This window comes from Rhinoraja longicauda, chromosome 23 (genome assembly GCF_053455715.1).
Source record: "Rhinoraja longicauda isolate Sanriku21f chromosome 23, sRhiLon1.1, whole genome shotgun sequence".
NCBI classification, from domain to species: Eukaryota; Metazoa; Chordata; class Chondrichthyes; order Rajiformes; family Arhynchobatidae; genus Rhinoraja; species Rhinoraja longicauda.
The window spans coordinates 10,519,383-10,541,473 of record NC_135975.1 but is presented as its reverse complement, the minus strand read 5'-3'; the positions used below and the strand labels follow the sequence as shown (position 1 = coordinate 10,541,473).

The 22,091-nt window shown below is 43.4% G+C and overlaps 1 protein-coding gene across 1 annotated transcript in view; it reads left to right on the top strand.

Annotated features, from left to right (window-relative positions):
- The first annotated feature begins 1,484 nt into the window (after positions 1 to 1,484).
- Positions 1,485 to 22,091, top strand: part of rbm28 (RNA binding motif protein 28) — a 33,351-nt gene continuing 12,744 nt past the window's right edge. Inside the window, exons 1-11 of the mRNA XM_078419595.1 lie at positions 1,485 to 1,651; positions 4,450 to 4,593; positions 5,897 to 5,988; positions 7,408 to 7,480; positions 9,606 to 9,698; positions 10,226 to 10,297; positions 11,453 to 11,603; positions 13,559 to 13,731; positions 13,965 to 14,046; positions 19,071 to 19,180; positions 20,850 to 20,923. Coding sequence (XP_078275721.1) covers positions 1,495 to 1,651; positions 4,450 to 4,593; positions 5,897 to 5,988; positions 7,408 to 7,480; positions 9,606 to 9,698; positions 10,226 to 10,297; positions 11,453 to 11,603; positions 13,559 to 13,731; positions 13,965 to 14,046; positions 19,071 to 19,180; positions 20,850 to 20,923 — 1,221 coding nt within the window. The 5' untranslated portion in view covers positions 1,485 to 1,494. The remainder of the gene's footprint in view (positions 1,652 to 4,449; positions 4,594 to 5,896; positions 5,989 to 7,407; positions 7,481 to 9,605; positions 9,699 to 10,225; positions 10,298 to 11,452; positions 11,604 to 13,558; positions 13,732 to 13,964; positions 14,047 to 19,070; positions 19,181 to 20,849; positions 20,924 to 22,091) is intronic.

Sequence of the window (22,091 nt, the reverse complement as noted above, 5' to 3'; positions counted from 1 at the left end):
GTGACCTGACACAAGAATTATTGAAAGTTACATGCAGGTGTCTCAAGCACTTAGGAATGAGCTATTTACCTTGAAAGGCATTCAAATACCAATGGGCATGGATCTAAAGCACATGGTAGAAAGATTAGAGGGGAAATGACACGTTGTTGAGGGAACAGTCCCTGCGGAAACCGGTGAGGACGGGAAGATGTGACAGGTGGCAAAAATGTAAACCAGCGTCTGCAATTCCTCTGTCTACAATTCAGTCAGAGGCCATCAAAGAAATTACTTTTGAAACTGGCAAGGCAATCTTTTCTATTGACACTTATAACATACTTTATCAAACAATGTAACATCCATTGATATTTTAAGGTCATCAAAACTATCCGTTGGATATGGGCCATTCTGTTTTGTACCATTGTAACATATGAACGACAATAAATAATTGTTTATATCAATCCACTCTCAATGAAATTGTGTCTGACTTAACACCCAGCGGAGAACTGGGACTCCCTGTATTTAATTGTGGCTGTTACAGGGGAAATCAAGGATAGTTACCGAAGGGAGCTTTTTGTGCATTGAGTATGTATCAGCTCCATGCAAAAGTACAATAGTTGTCATTTCTTCATAGACTTTAAAATTGTTTCACTTCACATACTTCTCTGGCTCTTTTTTGAATGCTTTGATTGAATTTGTCTTCACTCAATGGATTTCAGACTAACAGATTTGAAACAGTTTTTGTCAGGACCACAATCTGAATGTTCTGAAGTGTGAAGAAACGTCACCTATTCATTTTCTCCAGAGATGCTGCCTGACCCGCTGAGTTACTCCAGCGTTTTGTGTCTGTCTTTGGTTTAAACCAGCATCTGCAGTTCCTTCCTATACATATCATATCATATATATACAGCCGGAAACAGGCCTTTTCGGCCCTCCAAGTCCGTGCCGCCCAGTATGTTGGGCCCATCCAGGTTTAAAAGGGAAATTGATTGTTGTGAAATTGATTGTTGTGAAATGATTTCACGAATGAGTGCCCTTTTCCCCACTAAAACAAATTTCTGACTTGGGCACTTTACCTACAAATATTGAATATGGGCCTGATCCAACCAGTCTTGGCTGAGTATTCGTCCTGCACTCATGAAACAGAAACAAGTCGTGAATTCTAGTGGCTCAGTTTAGTGGAGTTGATTGATTAGCAAAAGAAAACCTGCTTTTTGTTATCAAAAGATTGAAAGGTCGAGTCATACAGCATGGAAGCAGGCCTTTCAGTCCACCATGTGTGCTGGCTGACCATGTGCTGGCTAAAGTACACATACCACGCTAATTTAATTTTATTCTTGTCAGATTTTAGTTATTATTGAGAAATGGTCTTTTGAATATTAAATCAAGAAATTAAGTAATTTGAGCTTTTTTTAAAAAAGTGTGGAAGAAAAACGGACTTTAAAATTTTTTGAAGCGGACGGTTTGGTTTGACGGTTTGGTTCCCGTCGGGACAGTTGGACAGGCGGCACAGCAAAGATGGCAGCGCCCGCAGGGGAGGATCAGGCTGCCGCTCAGAACCGTTTAAGGACTGTGTTCGTGAGAAACCTGCCGACGTCGGCGAACAACGAGCGGCTGGAGGAGATTTACAGCGAGCTGGGGCCGGTGAAGCACTGCTTCGTAGTGAAGGAGAAAGGTTAGGGAAGAGCAAGCGGTGTGCACACGTCGTTGGGAACAACAACGTGGTGCTGTTGGAGTCGGGGCTGCTGTCCCGCTGCTGCTGCTGCTGCACTTCTTTGCTTTTGGGTTGGTGGTCGGTTCAGTGGAAGGGGGTGATATGAGTGAGGGGGTTTCTCCCTTCGATCAGTGTGGGCTCAGGCTGACGGAACCCCACCATCTCGACGCACGCTGTGTGGAATTATAATCCATCATTATGACCACCAGTTCAGTGGGCTTCACCTGTAACGAGTTTTTCCCAACATAGCAGATATAAATTTAAACACATTATGTGAATCACGGACAGCAATATATATCATGAGGTAAATGCTTCATAGGGTTCCATGTCACTGCCCCATTATAATTTAGATACCTTACTTTTTCCGTTTAATACAACCTGAAAGGCGTTAAAATGTCTAGTTCCCACTTTTCTATAATTTTTCATACAATTCTGTCATTCTAGCAACTTCTGCATTAGCAAACCAGCTGACAACCTTAGATCAACCTTAAAGATTGTTCTGGTATATAGCCAACCTTCAACAAAGATTTAACTCTGCTGTCCAGCTTTTTTAACTGAGAGTTAACAAAGAGTTAAATCTTTGTTGAAGGTTGGCTATATACCAGAACAATCTTTAAGGTTGATCTGAAGTTTCTTGATCTAAGGTTGTCAGCTGGCTTGCTAACGCAGAAGTTGCTAGAATGACAGAATTGTATGAAAAATTATAGAAAAGTTGGAACTAGACATTTTAACGCATTTCAGATTGTATTAAACGGAAAAAGTAAGGTATCTGAATTATAATGGGGCAGTGACATGGAACCCTATGAAGCATTTACCTCATGATATATATTATTAATGGCTGAATCTTAATGTATAAGAAAGAAATATGATTGACAGAAGTTATGAGTTAGTGTTATCAGGAAGAGAAAAGCATATGCACGGGAAGATGGACACAGCATGCTGGAGTAACTCTGGGACAGGCAGCATCTCTGGAGAGAAGGAGGGGAAAGTGGATTGGGTGAGATGAAGTGGAAAGAATAATACATCTTAACATAGCACAACTTACTCCTGGCTGGAATGAGAATCCACAGATTTATTTTTGTTTTTGTGGGCCTTCAAATTTGAGTTTTACGTTAGAATTATGAATCCTCGCGATAGAATGACTATTACAAAGTGGATCTCCACCCCCATGTGGTTATGATCAATGGGTATTGGCCTCTATTTTCAGATCTATACAGGTGTGTGGCCTGAAGAATGCACTGATATCTTCTGAGGACTACAATCTCTGATAAATACGTAGGAAAAAAAAGGTAGACACAAAATTCTGGAGTAACTCAGCGTGCAGGAGTAATTCAGTAACGCAGCATCTCGGGAGAAAAGGAATGGGTGTCGTTATCGGGTCGAGACCCTTCTTCAGACTGATGTCAGGGGAGGGGGCGGGACAAAGATAGAATGTAGTCAGAGACAGTAAGACTAGTGGGAGAACTTGGAAGGGGGAGAGGATAGAGAGAGAAAGCAAGGGCTATCTGAAGTTAGAGAAGTTAATGTTCATACCGCTGGGGTGTAAACTACCCAAGCAAAATATGAGGTGCTGTTGCTCCAATTTACGCTGGGCTCACTGACAATGGAGGAGATTGGCAATGGGAGGGGGAGTTGAAGTGTTGGGCCACCGGGAGATCAAGTAGGTTAAGATGGACTGAGCGGAGGCGAAACGATCGCCAAGCCTGCGCTTGCAAGGGAAAGATTTTTTAGTGGGAGAACTAGGAAGGGGGAGGGGATATAGAGGGAAAGCAAGGGCTATCTGGTTAGAGAAGTCAATGTTCATAATAATCCTCCAACATTTTTGCCACCTCCAACAGGATCTCACTACTGGCCAAATCTTCCCATCTCTACCCCTTTCTGCTTTCCACAGAGACCGTTCCCTCCGAAACTTCCTGGTCAACTCGTCCCTTCCCACCCAAACCACCCCCTCCCCAGGTACTTTCCCCTGCAACTGCAGGAGATGCAACACCTGTCCCTTTACCTTCCCATTTTCTTTTCAGGTGAGGCAGAGGTTCACCTGCACCTCCTCCAACCTCATCTACTGTATCCGCTGTTCCAGATGACAACTTCTCTACATCGGCAAGACCAAGTGCAGGCTCGGTGATTGTTTCGCTGAATACCTCTGCTCAGTCTGTCTTAACCTACTTGATCTCCCGGTGGCTCAGTACTTCAACTCTCCCTCCCATTCCCAATTTGACCTTTCTGCCCTTGGGAGGTGGTTTTCTCCATTGTCAGAGTGAGGCCCAACGCAAATTAAAGGAACAGCACCTCATATTTTGCTTGGGTAGTTTACACCCCAGCGGTATGAACATTGACTTCTCGAAATTCAGATAGCCCTTGCTTTCCCTCTCTATCCCCTCCATCTTCCCAGTTCTCCCACCAGTCTTACTGTCGCCGACTACATTCTATCTTTGTCCCGCCCCCTCCCCTGACATCAGTCTGAAGAAGGGTCTCGACTCGAAACGTCACCCCTTCCTTCTCTCCTGAGATGCTGCCTGACCCGCTGAGTTACTCCAGCATTTTGTGTCTGCCTCTGATAAATAATTTGAGTCAAGTTGACAACAATGAAATGTAAAATTCAATTTCCAGTGCAGGGTTGTCAAGTCATGATTTATATGGAATAATAGTCTGTGGTTCCACTTTATATACATGTGGCGTTGTGCATTTGGAATGTTGTAATTTATATAAGCAGATTTTGATGCAGTGCAGTAAATTGATTTTTTTTCCTCTCTGTCCAGGTGGCCAGACTTGTCGTGGTTTTGGATATGTCACTTTTTCCCTTCCGGAAGATGCCAAGAAAGCGCTGAAAGAAACAAAGTTCTACGATAGCCAGAAAATATTTGCTTCTCTTGCTAAGAAGAAACTTCTGGGAAAGAAAGAGGGTGAGTCCTGCAGCTTCCCGGACAGATAGGACTGCCTGCCAGGGGAACCAATAACATAGTAGCTTAAACATTGCATTTTTACATAGTGAGCTAAAAGTTAATTCTTTCTATTGGCTATAGGCATGAAATATATTTGGACACTCTCAAACCATTTTATAATTTGCATGGACTCGCAGCATTTTGGGCTCTTCTCTACCAGTGAATTCTCTATAATATGTTTTGCTGTAGATTCTGGTATATGCAGTTTGTTCACTAATTTTCTAGCCTGTTTCATTGATGAAGTACAATCGCAACTATAGGTTCAATGTTATCGCCTGACAGTGAATTGGGGAGACCTTCAATAAATGCAGTTGTTAATACATTGAGTTTCAGAGCTCTAGTGACTTCAGCAAGATAAGGTTCTGCTGCATTTTAGATAAATAGCATTTGGTTTCTGCATGCATATTCTATCATGGTGTTAGAATCAGTAGTGACTTGGTTGATAGCCCTCTCAACTTTGAGTTAGAATGTTGCAGATTTAAGACCCACTTCAGAAATCAGCATAAATATTTAGGCCACATTCCAGTGCCAGTACTGAAGAACACTGACATTGTTTGAATCTCATCTTTCAAATATGCCAAAACTGCCGAAATAAAACATTACGTAACATTATTTTGAAGAGGAGCAGTTAAGTTACACCTCATGTCTTTGTCAATACTTATTCCCCAATCTGTTTTTGCAATATAGATTATTTGTATTTTATCATTCAGTTCTGAAGGTCTCTTGCTCAAAAGAGTCTTATGAGAACTTAAGACCAGACTCTTAAGACCAGTCTACAGGGTATGTAATAGCAGCACAAAAAATTACCTTTAAATTGGACAGGTTTCCAGTTTTACTTTTAAGTAATCTGAAAATAGGAAAAAAGATTGGGCAATAGAAATGAAGGTGGGATAAACAAAGATTGTTTTACAGGGGATCTTTACCCTGTATTTAAACTCAAAGGATTTATACTGTGTACTGACCCGGAATACTGAAAACACAAGATAGACACAAAAAAGCTGAAGTAACTCAATGGGACAGGCAACATCTCTGGAGAGAAGGAATGGGTGATGTTTTGGGTCGAGACCCTTCAAACCCGGAACGTCACCCATTCCTTCTCTCCAGAGATGCTGCCTGTCCCGCTGAGTTACTCCAGCTTTTTGTGTCTATCTTCAGTTTAAACCAGCATCTGCAGTTTCTTCTTGCACATACTGAAAACACACTTGTTTATGAAATAATTTTCATGAATTTAAAATGAATTAATAATTACGTTTTTATTTTACAGTCCCCAAGGAAGCTCCTAAAATAAATGTAGAACTGAAAACACAGAAATTGCAGAGAAAAGCAAGGTTGATTGTTCGAAACCTGAGCTTTAAGGTACTGGGGAAGTTCAAAGTTAAGAATCAACTCGCGGTCTAACATCAATTGTAATCGTCATTTAGTTTGACCATGTCTGAAATAGTCTGTTTACCTCATATTTGTTACAGATGTGATGATCTAAACAATAACCAAAATTGCTGGAAACAGTTAGCGGGTCAGGCAGCAACTGTGGGAATAGAAACCGGATTACTATTTCGGGTTGTCAGAGTTGGGAAAGAGAAAAGTAACATTTTTTTAAATATATAAAGAAGGCAGGGAAAGGGATGGATAAGAAAAAAGAGAATAGCTGAAGTTCAGGCCAGTGTTGTAGGTATGATGGAAAGTTAGAGGGTGACAAAGGAGTAGAATATTTTACAAACAGGCCATGGTGTGCTAATGGAGAGGAAGACAAAAAGTTGAGCCAATTACACAGATGGATGACTTGCGACAAAAATGGCCAATTCTTACCCTTACAGAGAAAGTGCCGGTCGCTATTCTCTCTCTCTCCCCCCCCCCCCCCCCCCCCCACACAGCCCAGCAAATTCAATCCTTTTCCGATGCTCATCCAGGCTTCCTTTGAACACAACGGTTGAATAATCCTCCATTAGTATACTTGACAGTATTTAAAAAATGTTTCCTCATCAAATTTTTGGTGCTTCAGCCTATGTCCCAGTGGAATAGTTTATCTCTGTCAATCTGATGATACGCTTCTTGATTTTAAATAGCGCTATCAGGTACCCTGAAAACTTCCTATGTTTCAAGAAGAGCAATTCTAATGTCTTCAGTCTGGTCCTCCCGGGAAGCATTTTTCTTTTTTTGGTTCTCCACCCTCATTAATTGGAACCAGAGGATATGGTCTTACTTTAGAACCAGGCCTGTTGGAGATGAAGGGCCAGTGTATAGAGTTTGTGGTTGGCAGAGAAAATGTTGGCTTTTGTATTCTTACTGTTGAGCTGAATAGAATTGTTTTTAGTCCAAGATTGGACACTTGAAACGCACAGCCAGTAGAAGGGGAAAGTGAGGAGGAGGGGGATAGTGATACCGACAGCTGTGCCAAATACTATAGGCACGATGATCTAAGATAATGCTACATGGACACAGTCAGAGATATCAGTCGACCAGGTCTCCTAAATGATGAACCTGAGAGAGATTTGAATATACATATGTGGAAAAAGATGGTCATGGGTTTGGGAGACGAAGAGAATTACATTGCAGAGGGATTGAGAAGTGAATCAGTATTTTGCACAAACTGTAATTCAGAATTAGTTTTTTGGGGGCAAATTTATAGTTATCTTTTTCGCAAGAAGCATTAGAGATGAAGTTGTTGATGTATCAATCATCTCCAATTTCCCATTTAAATATGACGCGGCTTGAGAGAGTGAATATTGATCTCAGAACAGTATTTTTTTTGCCCAATGGATGCTTCTTTCCTTTCAGTGTTCAGAGGGTGATTTGAAGACTATTTTCTCACGTTATGGGACTGTGCTGGAGGTCAACATACCTGCAAAAGGTTAGTTTTAAAATAGGGAAACCTGGTGCTTTAGATATAATATAAGAAAATAACTGCAGATGCTGGTACAAATCGAAGGTATTTATTCACAAAATGCTGGAGTAACTCAACAGGTCAGGCAGCATCTCGGGAGAGAAGGAATGGGCGACGTTTCGGGTCGAGACCCTTCTTCAGACTGATGTCAGGGGGCGGAACAAAGGAAGGATATAGGTGGAGACAGGAAGTTAGAGGGAGAACTGGGAAGGGGAAGAGGAACTATCTAAAGTTGGAGAAGTTAATGTTCATACCGCTGGGCTGCAAGTTGCCCAAGCGAAATATGAGGTGCTGTTCGTCCAATTTCCAGTGGGCCTCAGTATGGCACTGGAGGAGGCCCATGACAGAAAGGTCAAACTGGGAGTGGGAGGGGGAGTTGAAATGCTCAGCCACCGGGAGATCAGGTTGGTTAAGGCGGACTGAGCGGTGTTGAGCGAAACGATCGGCGAGCCTGTGTTTCGTTTCGCCGATGTAAAGAAGTTGACATCTAGAGCAGCGGATACAATAGATGAGGTTGGAGGAGGTGCAGGCGAACCTCTGCCTCACGTGGAAAGACTGTTTGGGTCCTTGGATGGAGTTGAGGGGGGAGGTAAAGGGACAGGTGTTGCATCTCCTGCGGTTGCAGGGGAAAGTGCCCGGGGATGGGGTGGTTTGGGTAGGAAGGGACGAGTGGACCAGGGAGTTACGGAGGGAACGGTCTCTGCGGAATGCTGAAAGGGGAGGGGATGGGAAGATGTGGCCAGTAGTGAGGTCCCGTTGGAGGTGATGGAAATGTTGGAGGATGATTTGTTGGATACGCTGGCTGATGGGGTGGAAGGTGAGAACGAGGGGGATTCTGTCCTTGTTACGAATGGGGGGAGGGGGTTTGTAGGTTAATTGGCTTGGGTTTGTATACTTGGTATAAGTATAAATTGTCCCCAGTGTGTGTAGGCTTGTGTTAATGTGCGGGGATTGCTGGTTGGTGTGAACTCGATGGGCCGAAGGGCCTGTTTCACGCTGTGTCTCTAAACTAAACTAAACTGGTTTTCTGCTGCATCTTTGATTCTGTGCTATATGATGCAGTTTCTGTTGTCGTGCTGGTACTATGATTATTAAGGCTACAAAATCTAGCTCCTGTGAAATAAACAGTGAGTGAACATATTTGTTGTGCACTCAACAGTAGGTCAAGCCCCATGTTGAGATTACCGTGTGGAAATCATGTCTTTTAAAGCCACAAAGTCCAGTTCACATCAAGTAAATAGTGAGCAAGTGTTAAGGATCAATGATCTGAAATATTAACTCTGTTCTCTTTTTGCTGATGCTGCATGACTTACTAGTTCCAAGCATTTTCTGTAACTGGCCCTTGACTTGCTGTTGAGTGCACGACAACTGTGTTTGTCTTTACTCCCGCATTGAGATACCTGACTTTGTATTTCTAAAGTGGGCTTACTGAGGTTAGATGTAACAAAGGTTCTGTTAATTCCCATAGTGGTTTTGTGATCAGCTGTTAGGCAGGATTGGCAGGAGGGATTTGGGAAGCTGGCACATAGGCAGGTGAAGGAAAAACAGGTGGGGCTCAGTGAAATCAAAGGAACAGTTTTTTGGTTTTTGCCAGGTGCTCTCCCAGTAGATAGTTTATTGGTTAACTGAACAGTGTTCAACTACTCAAGGGCCAGTAACAGAAAATGCTTGGAACTAGTAAATCATACAGCATCAGTAAAAAGAGAAACGGAGCTAATATTTTTAATCATTGATCCTTAGCACTTGGTCATAGGAATGATAGGAACTGGACTTTGTGGCTTTAAAAGACATGGTTTCCACAAGGTAATCAAATGCTACATCTTGGGCATGAAATGTGCATCGTGATTGTGTTTCCAGCATTATTTGTTTTTATTTTGTATCAGATTAAAGCGGGCATATTGATAAGGATAGGACAAGTAGAAAAAAGGGGTAGAATACACAGCAGCAAACATTTTAAGTCCGCTTTGCGGAAAATAATCAGTAAAATGATTCCTGAAACATTTTTTTGCAAATCATGCTCCAGGTTACTGAATGTTTTGGATATTTCGACTCTCTCTCTCTCTCTCTCTCTCTCTCTCTCTCTCCCTCTCAGATGGGAAGATGCGAGGGTTTGCATTTGTTCAGTTCAAGAATGTTCTGGAAGCTGGGAAAGCCTTGAAAGGAATGAACCTGAAGGAAATGAAGGGTAATGAGAGAATTTTGACAAGTACTGTGAAATGGGTAAGCTGGGTTGAGGGATAGCAGGTTGAAGGGTACAGTATCACTGATTTGGGACTCCTGTGATTTTGGGGGATGAAGGTGGAGGTGGGATTGGTTGAGGTGGAGGGACAGGACAGAGGTGAGACAGAGTGGGGTGGGGCGAGACATGATTTATAGAGGGTGAGGAAAGGGGAAGGATATCAGCAGGTGAATGGGAGGGGATGGTGGGTGGCAATGGAGGAGGGGTTTCTGAGATGAGAAAGGGAAAGTAGGGAGGAAAGACAGGAAGGCAGATTGGGAGGGATGAAGGAGCAATGAATGAGAATTGGGGTGATTAGGGTTGGCAATGACATAAGGGGGGTGCATGCAGGAGGATAAGGTCATTGGTGGAACGACGAGATGATGGAAGTAGTGGGATCCAGTGAGAATGGGCAACTCTGGGGCAGAAGGAGAAGTGGTTGGTGGCAGCAATGACATGTGGAATGGATTGTGTCTGATCTTGTGTTCATCCAGGTCGACCGGTGGCAGTGGACTGGGCTGTGGCAAAGGACAAGTACAGAGCAAAGGTGGATGCTGCTAATGCAGGTAATACAACAACCTGTTACAGCTTATAGGTCCAATTGAATAACTTAAAGTTATGGGGAGAAAAGAGTTTGGGGATATTTTCCAGTGTTTTCTCACTCAGCAACCTTTCCTGCAGTTTGTTGCTCATCTTTCATCACTACAATGCAATACAATACAATATATCTTTATTGTCATTGTACCCAGGGGTACAACGAGATTGGGAATGCGCCTCCCATACGATGCAATAATTTAAGTAATTTAGACAACAGCAACCCAACGAAACAATTGTAACAGTTTTAGACAGGGTAAAGTGCAAGTTGATCTTTGCGTTGTGACCATCCGGCTCAGCAGGACCGGTTCATAGCAGCTATGGCCCTGGGGATGAAGCTGTTCCTGAGTCTGGAGGTGCGGGCGTAGAAGGCCTTGTATCGTCTGCCCGATGGAAGGAGTTCGAACAGACTGTTGCAGGGGTGTGAAGAGTCTTTGTGGATGCTGTTGGCTTTTCTGAGGCATCGTGTGTTGTAGATGCCCTCCAATTCTGGTATCTGTGTTCCGATGGCCCTCTGAGCTCTATTGACTACCCGCTGTAGAGCTTTCCTTTCTGCCTCCTTTCTACAACATACTACTGCATTTATGTAGCTTCCGCAACATAATTCCAGGTAATGCTGCAGTTCTAATACGAGTATACATTCCAATAAGTCTAAAAAGGACAGAAAATTGGTGGGTTTTAGAGATTTTAGAAATTTAATGAATGACAAAGAGGAATATGTTGGGAGGGTTTTCAGATGTGGGGGTTGTAAGGCAGCTGAAGGTGTGGCTATCAGAGGTGAGGTGATTTAATTTCAATGTCCAAGAGGCCACAACTGAAGGAAAGTAGTGATCCACAAGGGTTGTAGAATTGATAAGTGATGGAAATTGGAAGGGCAAGAGCCTGCAGGTGTTTGAAAGCAACTGAGCTGTTAAAAAAACCTATCCTCCTGTATGCACCACCCCTTCTCATCCCACTGCCAGACCCAATCTCATTTTAGTAAACCAGCATCTGCAGTTCCTGTATCCGTATGAGCTGTTTTAAACTAGGCTTTGCTGAACCGGATGTGAGTGTTGCTAATCAGGAAATAATTTTCTCTAATAGTGCCATTTGGAATTCTCATTGCAATACATGGTTATTATTGACAGGATCTGGGAAGAAGGAAACACATTTGGATGTCGTTAATGATGAAGAGAATGAAGAAGAGGATGGTGAGAGTTCGAGTAACGACAAAAATACTGAACCTACAAAAGACCAGAAACCCAAGGTGCCTCCTTGTAAAACAGCTACCAAGAAAAGGTAAATTAGCATAAATACTAATTGTCCCAAACACTGCTTTCCTACCCATTGTTCCTGGACCAAACAGCTGCCTTCCCTCTGGAAAAAACTATCCCGTGATTGGTGTCACTGGAATGTGAGCTGAAGGAACTGAACAGTTTCATTGTGTTCATAATACACATTACAGCAAGAAATGGTCAGAAGCAAGAGCCATGATTGTTTGGAGCTTAGAGTCACAACATGTAAACCGTCCCTTCGGCCCACCGAGTCAATGCTGACCATCGATCATCTGTTCACACTAATTCTACGTTATCCCACTTTCCCCATTTTCATTTCCTCCACAGCCAGATGCAGCGGAAGCTGATTCTACTGTCTGGTTGGTATTCTTCTGTCCGGTTGGGATCCTGGAATACTAGGAATTGAATTGATTATACTGGCTTATATACAAAAACTAGGGATGTAATATTGAGGCTCGATAAGGCCGCATTTGGAATATTGTGAGCAATTTTGGGCAGCATATCTGATGAAGAATGTGCTGGTTCTGAAGAGGATCCAGAGGAGGTTTACAAGAACGATCCCAGGAATGAGTACGTTAACCCACGATGCACATTTGTCGACACTTGGCCTGTAGTCGCTGGAGTTTAGAAGAATGAGGGGGGACCTCATTGAAACAAACAGAATATTGAAAGACTTGGATAGAGTGGATGAGGAGAGGATGTTTCCACCACTGGGAGAGTTGAGGACTAGAGGTCATAGCCTCAGAATTAAAGGACGTTCTTTTAGGAAGGAGATGAGGAGATGTTTCTTTAGTCAGAGGGTGGTGAATCTGTCAAGGGTGGTGGAATTCTTTGCCATGGAATGCTGTGGAGGCCATCAGTGGATATTTTTAAAGCAGAGATAGATAGATTCTTGATTAGTACAAGTGTCAGAGGTTGTGGGGAGAAGGCAGGAGAATGGGGTTAGGAGGGAGAGACAGATCAGCCATGATTGAATGGCAGAGTAGACGTAATGGGCCGAATGGCCTAATTCTACTCCTATTCATTATGACCCAATGGACAGAGTGCAGAGAGGATTCATTAGGCTGTTGCCTGGGATGTAATATTTGAGCTAAGGGATAGACTAGATGGACAAGGTTTGATTTCTTTAGTGTGGAGAAAACTGATTAAGCTATACAAAAGTATGACATTGATCCCACTCCTACAGAACAGCTGGCCATCTGATTTGAATGACCTGTCCTGGCCTCCCACTGTTCCCAATGCCCCAAGAAAGCCCCCCTTCTTGTCTCTAACTGCATACTAATCTGCTTTTCAGTTTTTACTTGTGTAGCAGTGGGAGTAATCCAGAGATTACTACTTTTGAAATCCTACTTTTTAACTCTGACTTCCAAAAAGATCTCAGTTCTTATCCTCCTTATATCATTAGCACTGATGTATATCATTTTTTAGCTAACTCATCTCATTCATCTACTTTAACTCTCTCGCTTCTTTCAAAACTTTTCTAATTCTGAGCAACTTTCGTAAATTCCCACCTCCAACCTCTGTCTTGGGGAAAACTGCCAGCTCCATGAAACGTTGTGATGTTATTGCGCTCAGAATTCCACTTGCAGAATCCCTTAAAATGAGATTGCAACTACTAAACTGAGGTTGATACAACAATCTGATGAATCTCTTTCAGAAGACTTGGGCTCATCAAATGTTCTAGCATTTATTCACAAAATGCTGGAGTAACTCAGCAGGTCAGGCAGCATCTCGGGAGAGAAGTGTCTCGACCCGAAACGTCACCCATTCCTTCTCTCCCGAGATGCTGCCTGACCTGCTGAGTTACTCCAGCATTTTGTGAATAAATCGATTTGTACCAGCATCTGCAGTTATTTTCTTATACTAAATGTTCTAGCATTATGGATTATTTTGCAGCCATGTCACAGGAACAGGTAATTTGGCCCAATTTGTCCGTGATCATAATACAATGTGTTTCAGATCAGTGGTGGAGGAAGAGGAGGAAGAAGTCACGGCATCAGATGATGAAATGGGAAGTTCAGAAGCTGAGACTGAAAATGATGATGATGATGACGATGATGTTGACGATGATGATGATGATGATGCGTCCATTGATGAAAACTCAGAGGATAGCGACTTGGAGGAGGAAGATGGTACTTGTTGTCTCTTTAAGATATATTTGAAAATTGGTGAAATTTGGGACCTTTGCAAATGATGGAGAGGAAGGAAGAACTTTGTGTAGAATGTGCACTCTTTAGATTAGCTTAGTTCAGAGATACCGTGCGGAAACAGGCCCACCGAGTCCGCGCCGACCAGCGATCCCCGCGCGCTGACACTATCCTCTTAAGAGGTGGGTTGTTTTTATACTTCTGTCTTTTGCCTTCAGATAAAAAGCCTGTGAAGAAAAGGAAGTTGAGCAAGGCCAGTGTTTCAGTGGATGTCCATGAAGGACGGACGATCTTCATCAGGTAAGAATAGAAGCCTATTGTGGAAGAGTGGGGGAGAAATCCAAAAATAATTTGGTGCCTTTGAATTGTAGTCTTCAATGCAGCAAAACCAGCGTTGAAACACTCAACACAGCTCATAGAGAAGAGAATCTGCTGACTTTAAAAGAGAATTTGCACATTTACCAATGCCCTCCAGATCAGTAATATCTGTGCAACCGAACCTCTGGAAAGGTTTGGAGGAATACATTTATAAACTGAGGCATGGGTGATCAGTCAAAGTCAGTGGCTTTGGACTTCTGTTTCCTGAATAGGTCCAAAAATCATCATTGATAGATCATTTTGTGTCCAGCTATGTTCTTAACATGGATCACCCTCTGGTTTTTCATTCATTCTGTGCTGTTTGATGAGTGTAACTGTGGTGTATTTACCATTTGAGTTTTTGTGTTCTGGCAGCTGAGCCTTGCCGTAGTTCCGGGTATAAAGCATTGTGGGATACCTGTATTAGCTCTCTGGTGGTGTTGAAGTAAAGGGGCCATATGTTGTATGCTAACCTGTCTCACTCGTCGATTCTTATCATAATACACCACAGTTAAAGTTGGCGACGAGGATAAAACAAGCAGAAAATGCCTATCATAGATTCCATAGGGGAGTTCGCCCCGAAGACGGAGTCTTGGTTGGCGTATGGGGAACGTTTAGAGCAGTTTTTTTAGGCTAACGACATTGCAGAGGAGAAGCAAGTGGCTACTCTGTTAAGTGTGATGGGAGCATCTACATATGGTCTGTTAAGGAACCTGGTGCTTCCGCTGAAGCCAAAAGATAAGTCCTACGGCGACATTGTGAACATTTTAAAGACTCATTTTGAACCCAAGCCGTTGCTTATTGCGGAGAGATTCCGCTTTAACCGATGCAACCAGCGGGCGGACGAGTCTGTGACCAGTTACGTTGCGGAGCTGAAACAGTGTGCAGGTAACTGTGAGTTTGGAGCGACGTTGAACGAGACGCTTCGTGACCGTTTTGTCAGTGGGATTTGTAACGAGGCAAGCCAGCGCTGGCTGTTGTCGGAGTCCAACCTGACTTTTGCACGGGCATTTGAAGTCGCCCTCAGCATGGAGACTGCGGAGAGAGACACGCAGCAGCTGCGGGGACACGAGGCGCGTCCGAACCAAGTGCATAAAGTGGATGCGCACACGGCTAAGCAAACGGGGAGGAACTGCCACAGATGTAACGGCAAAAATCACAGCCCACAGGTGTGTCGCTTTAAAGACGCAAAGTGTTAAAACTGTGGTAAAACCGGGCATATTAAAAGAGCATGCAGAGGAAAAGTGGCGGCGGCACCGACACAGAGCAGATATAAATGACAGACTGATAAAAACACAAAGTATGTGGAGGCAGAAGAAATAGTGTTGCCCATGTTTTCATTAGTAAATGGCAAAAACTGTAAACAAGCATACAGGGCATGTTTTGTGGTTAATGGCAAAGAAGTCAAACTAGAAATTGACACCGGAGCTGCCGTGAGCATCATCTCAGAGGAGCTGTTTCAGACTACCTTTTTAAAGCAACCACTTGGGCTTGCTGAAGTCACACTGAAGACATACACAGGGAAGGTTATTCCTGTGTTGGGACAGTTTGAAGCCACTGTCAGCTATGAGAGCCAGAGTGAGCAGCTACCAATGATTGTGGTAAAGGGAGCAGGACCAGCTTTGTGTGGAAGGAACTGGTTAAAAAAGCTCACCTTAAACTGGAAAGAAATTAAACATGCCAGTGACAAGTCTCATCAGGAAGACATAAAGCATATTAAGGAATTGCCTCACCTGACATCAATACAGGATGTACTGGAGTTACACTCTGAAGTGTTTAAAGATGAACTTGGCACTCTGCGTGATGTCAAAGCAACAATTCTGGTGGAACCAGGGGCCCGCCCAAAGTTTTGCAAAAGCCGCCCACTGCCATTTGCCATGAAAGCACGGGTGGAGGCTGAATTGGACCGACTGGAAAAGGCCAACATAATTACTCCAGTCAAACATAGTGAATGGGCAGCACCCGTTGTTCCTGTTGAAAAAAAGGACCATACCATTCGTCTGTGTGGAGATTACAAACTCACTGTAAACCAAACTGCCACCACAGAGACTTATCCCTTGCCACGGATAGAGGAGCTGATGGCAACCCTCAGTGGAGGAACAGTGTTTTGAAAGATCAACCTCGCCTCAGTGTACCAGCAGGTACTTCTGGAGGATGAATCAAAAAAACTGTTGACCATTAACACACACCGAGGCTTATTTGCCTATAACAGACTGGCTTTTGGTGTGAGCGCAGCACCCTCCATCTTCCAAAGAATCATGGAGAACCTCATGAAAGATCTGGATGTAGTGGTGTATCTGGATGATCTCCTCATCACAGGAAAAACCGAACAAGAGCATCTGCAAAACCTGCATAAAGTGCTACAGAGACTGCAGGAGAGCGGACTGAGAGTCAGGGAGTAAAAGTGTGAGTTTGGAAAGAAACAAATCGAATACTTGGGTCATGTGTTAAACAGCCAGGGCATCCAGCCGTCACCGGAGAAAGTCAGAGCAATAAAGGATGCACCAGCCCCCACCTGTGTGAAAGAGCTGAGAGCTTTCTTGGGACTAGTGAATTATTATGGACGGTTCATGCCCAACCAAAGCACCGTGCTTGCTTCCCTGTACAGGTTGCTGAAAGACCAGGTGTCGTGGGAGTGGAAAAGTCGAGAGCAGAAAGCTTTTGACAAGTGCAAATCGCTGCTCACAAGTGACAAGATCCTGGTGCACTATGACCAAAAGCTTCCTCTCACTCTGGCCTGTGACTCCTCAGCGTATGGCATTGGAGCTGTCATACAACACAAAATGCCTACAGGGGAGGAGCGCCCCATCGCCTTCTCATCACGCACATTATCCCCTGCTGAGAAGAAATATTCTCAGATTGAGAAAGAGGGACTGGTGCTCATTTTTGGTGTAAAGAAGTTTCACCAGTACCTGTGGGGGAGGAAATTCAAACTTGTGACTGATCACAAACCCCTGCTAACACTGTTTGGAGAACACAAAAGCCTGCCCACCATGGCTGCAGCTCGAATCCAAAGATGGGCAATGATTCTCTCTGCCTATGATTATCACATTGAGTACTGTGCTTCAGAGAAACATGGTAATGCAGATGGCCTCTCAAGAGTTCCGCTGCCTGACACAAACGACGCAGGGACCACAGCCGTCACTGACAGCGTATACACACTGTTAACTGAACATCTTGAGCAGGCTCCACTGAACGCAGACCAAGTGGCACGTGCAACACGCACAGACAACGTGTTGTCAAAGGTGCCGAAATTTGTCATGGACTGCTGGCCTGCTGAAGTGGATGAGACTCTGAAAGTTTTCCACACGCGTAGATGTGAACTTTCAGTAGAGCGAGGATGTGTCCTGTGGGGCACCAGAGTGGTGATTCCTGAAAAATTGAGAAAAACTGTTAAAGGAGCTGCATTCTGGCCATCCAGGAATTGTGAAAATGAAAGCACTAACACGCAAGTACGTATGGTGGCCTAAAGTTGATGCAGAGGTGGAGCAAGTTTGCAGAGCATGTGAGTCATGTCAATTGGAGCAGAGGATGCCTCGTCAGGTGCCTTTGCATCCATGGGAATTTCCTGGCCAGAGCTGGAAAAGACTACACATAGACCTTGCTGGTCCATTTTTGGGACACACTTTCATGTTGGTGGTGGATGCTTACTCCAAGTGGTTGGAGGTGTTTAAAATGTCTAGCATCACATCACAAGCCACTATCACACGACTGAGAAGACTGTTCGCAGCATATGGATTGCCGGAGCACATTGTCACGGATAATGGAACGCAGTTCACGTCAGAGGAGTTTAAAAACTTCATGCAGCAGAATGGAATCCTTCATTCTACAAGTGCTCCTGGTCACCCTGCCTCGAATGGCCTGGCAGAACGGTACGTTCAGTCATTCAAGGGTGGAATGAAAAAGCTGACACACACCGCAATGGATGTGGAGGACAGGGTCTCCCTCTTTTTGATGCAGTATCGCACCACACCAAACTGCACTACTGATCAGTCACCCGCTGACCTGTTTCTGAACAGACACGTGTGCACCCGTCTGGATTTCATCCGTCCGGACACAGCAGCCGCTGTTCGTAAAAAACAGTACAAGCAGAAGTTTCACCATGACCTCCGGGCAGCAGACAGGTGTTTCTCAGTGGCTGACCCAGTGTATTTATACAATACGGCTGGGGGAGGACGCAAATGGATTCCTGGAGTCATAGTGGATCAAACAGGACCGGTGTCTTACAAAGTACAAGGAGGAGACACCGACATCACCTACAGGAGACATGGAGATCAGCTGAGATTCAGAGTCATGGGAGATGGACTGGATCAGGACACTGAAAACTCAACCACTGACACTTCTGCACCGAGCCAACCCGCACAGCCGGAGGACATGTCATCATGCAGCGAGCCAGGGACTGTGGACAGTACAGCTGCAGCTGCTGCGCCGCTGAGTCCACGCCGATCATCAAGGGTCAGGAAGCCTCCAGACCGCTATGTCCCTTAAGCTTCATTAAAAAAAAAAAAGGAAATGTTCGGCATGAAGGACTGTTTAGTTGTTTAAGTTGTTTTCATTAATATGAACACACAGATGGACTGAGACATGTTAAAACTACAAGAGGGTCTCTAGTGATAACAAGTAACTTTGCATAGTAGTAACTTTGAGAATGGCTATTGTCAGTAATAAGGCACTTGCTAATTTCAGTTAGTTATGATTACCTTCATTTTAAAAAGGGGGTAATGTGGTGTATTTACCATTTGAGTTTTTGTGTTTTGGCAGCTGAGCCTTGCCGTAGTTCCGGGTATAAAGCATTGTGGGATACCTGTATTAGCTCTCTGGTGGTGTTGAAGTAAAGCGGCCATATGTTGTATGCTAACCCGTCTCACTCGTCGATTCTTATCATAATACACCACAGTAACCTTTTGGTTCCAGCTGGTTTCTCTTGAGTTATCTCGTAATTTACCACTTTCCTATTTTTCCTACAGGAATCTGTCTTTTGACACTGAGGAAGAATCACTGGGAGAGCTATTGGAGAAGTTTGGAGATCTGAAATATGTTCGTATTGTCATGCATCATGACACAGAGCACTCCAAGGGTGAGGCAAGAGACATAGAACTCTGCTTGGCAATAGAATCAGTGCTCAATTGCTGATATTAATGACCAACGCATAATCCATTGTACAGGTTAGGAATTACCTGACATATGTACAACCCATACATGAGCATTTGGGAGAGTGGCGGAATGGCTTTGCTAGGTACAGCGGGTCTGCAGGCATCTTCTGCCGTGTTTGCGGCAATATCTGGTTAAATATCTGCACATCTTGGCTCAACTACATAGTGCCTTCAGATGGCTTATGTTTTATTTATATTGCTGGGTGGCTGCATTTGCACTCGTGAACTCGTTTGGGGTTATGGACAGTTCTCAGGACCGGATTCCTTTCATAATCTGGGAGGACTTGTGTCGAACATAGGTGGAGAGCAGAAAGGTCTACGGAATGCTGAGGGTGAGTGATGGTAGTTTAGTTAAGTTTAGTTTAGAATTACAGCATGGAACCAAGTCCTTCCGCTCACCGAGTCCATGTTGACCAACGCTCACCCATTCACACAAGATCTATGTTATCCCACTTTCTCATCCACTACCTACACACTAGGGACAATTTACAGAAGTCAGTTAACCTACAAACCCGCTTGACTGGAATATGGGAGGAAACCAGAACACCCGAGTAAACCCACACGGTCACAGAGAATACGTGCAAACTCCACACAGACAGTACCTTAAGTCAGAATTGTACCCTGGTCTCTGGCGCTATAAGGCAACAGCACTACCAGCTCTGCCACTGTGCACCAGAAAGGATCTAATGGCCCATGCTGGAAACCAGGAAAGGACCTGAAGGTACAGTGGTGGGAAGAACTTGTGGATTTAAGGTCTAGACCATATTCAAATCTAGGGCAGTATTGTATCAGTTGATCTTTAGTTGGGAGAGTTATGATTGTCATATTAGCCATGGCAAAAATACTTAAATTAGCAGTTTGTGTAACTTGGACCAATAGTAATCACAGTCTTATGTCTATATTTAGACTGATTAGTGGTAATAAAGTAGATAAATTCACCGAAGGTGGATGAAATGATTTTCTCGATCAATATGGTGAGGATCAAATTAGGGAAAAGGCTTTTTACATCTCATCATGTGCAACCACAAAGAGTTTGCTAATATCTTAGAAATGTGCAGCCACAATGAGGTAAAAACTGAATTTGAAAGTTATGTGAATGAATCCAAAAGGAAAATCTTAAATACAAACTAAGGAAATTGGTGTTGTGTGGAGCAAGTTGGCTGTGGTTGATTGGGAAATTATATTAACAAGAATGATGGTGTATGGGATATGTAAAAGTTCAGTATTTAAATAAATAATGCATGGTTTGCAAAAAAAGTATTGCTTTCAGGCACAAAAATCACAGCAAGAAGAGGTCTATCCATTGCTGAGGGTAGAAATTAAAAATAGTAAATCCAAATAAGTGGCTTAAAAATAGCTATGAATAACAGTATGCCAGGAAATGGGAGCATTTTAGACCAGTAAAAAACTGACAAAGAATATGGAATATGGAAACTGATGAGAAATCTAAAAACAGAGTGGAAGGGCTCTTGAGTTGGTATTATCTTGATGGACTGAAGTGGCCACCTCTGTAAAGAAATATGGAAGAGCAAAGTTGATTTGGCTTGTTTAGTCTTTTCTTTCTTACAAGCACTTGATTTCCACTTTTTGCAGGTTGTGCTTTTGCTCAGTTTGTGGCAAAAGAATCAGCACAGAAGTGTGTGAAGGCAGCAGACAACCAGTGTGAGGTGAGGAACTCGTGTGTTATCTCAACTGGCGCGGCTCTCCAAAACGCTTGCTTGGTAACCATGATCATGCCATCTCCAATTCTCTCTCTTCTTCCCTAGAGCTTGTGGTTCACTATACCTCTCCTATTCCCTTCCTCCATCCTTTAATTGCCTTTAAAACAAGAACCCATAGTAATTTGATTCCACACATTGAATTAATGGGATTTGTTTTCATTCATTGGTGATATGCTGCACAATAAGCAGCAGTCACGCTTTAGTGTCCATAGGCCAGGACGAAGAAAGTCCATCGCTAAAGCACATTTCACTCAAACATCCTATTCTGAAAGGACAGGACTGTTGAGTGGGAGATGTACTTGTGGGACATTGTGCACAAGTTCTTATTTTTTCTTCGTTTTTTTGGTCAAGAGTGTCATAGGCAAGGTCAGCATTCATTAGCTCCCCTTCTTTACCCCTGAATAAAGTGGTTATGCCATTTCAAATAACGTTATTTTTAATTGTCCACATTGCTGTGTGTCTGGAGTTGCATGCGGGCCAGTTTGCAAGGATGGCATATTTCCTTCTCTGAAAGACTGATGTCTTAGATGAGCTTTTAAGATTTTGTGATCATCATGAGTTTTGGTTTTAATTTAGATTATTAACTTCAGTTTCCATAGTGGGATTTGAATTTGGCACTGTGGATTGTTAGTCCAGGCCTCTAGGTTACAATCCCACATCTTAACCATGGCACCAATACTGTATGGTGGTTTAAGGTATATGACTGTGGAGTGTGACATGTTAATTACCACTTTTTTTCCAGTATGGAAATACTATACTACAATTGCCTGTAACTTATCATCTCCTCAACTCCAACATACTTCCTGCACCAACTCCATCTCAGTCTTACCTCCTCCAGAGTCATGGTCATCTATTGCAGTACTCTTGTTCTTCTAATTTTGTACTTCAATGAAACAGGGTCAAAATCTGTAAGTTGATGATCTTGTCTCACACCACCGGAGGCACGATTTCAGCTATTATGTGTTCATCCATTCTTCATTGGCGGAAGAACAATTTTATCCTCCGAATACTGGATTGCTTTGTCGGCTTTTTCTGGCTTATTACCATTCTCCCGTACCTGCTCAGAACCCTTGCTTTGCATATTTCTGTAACTAGCTCATGGAATTCTCGGGTA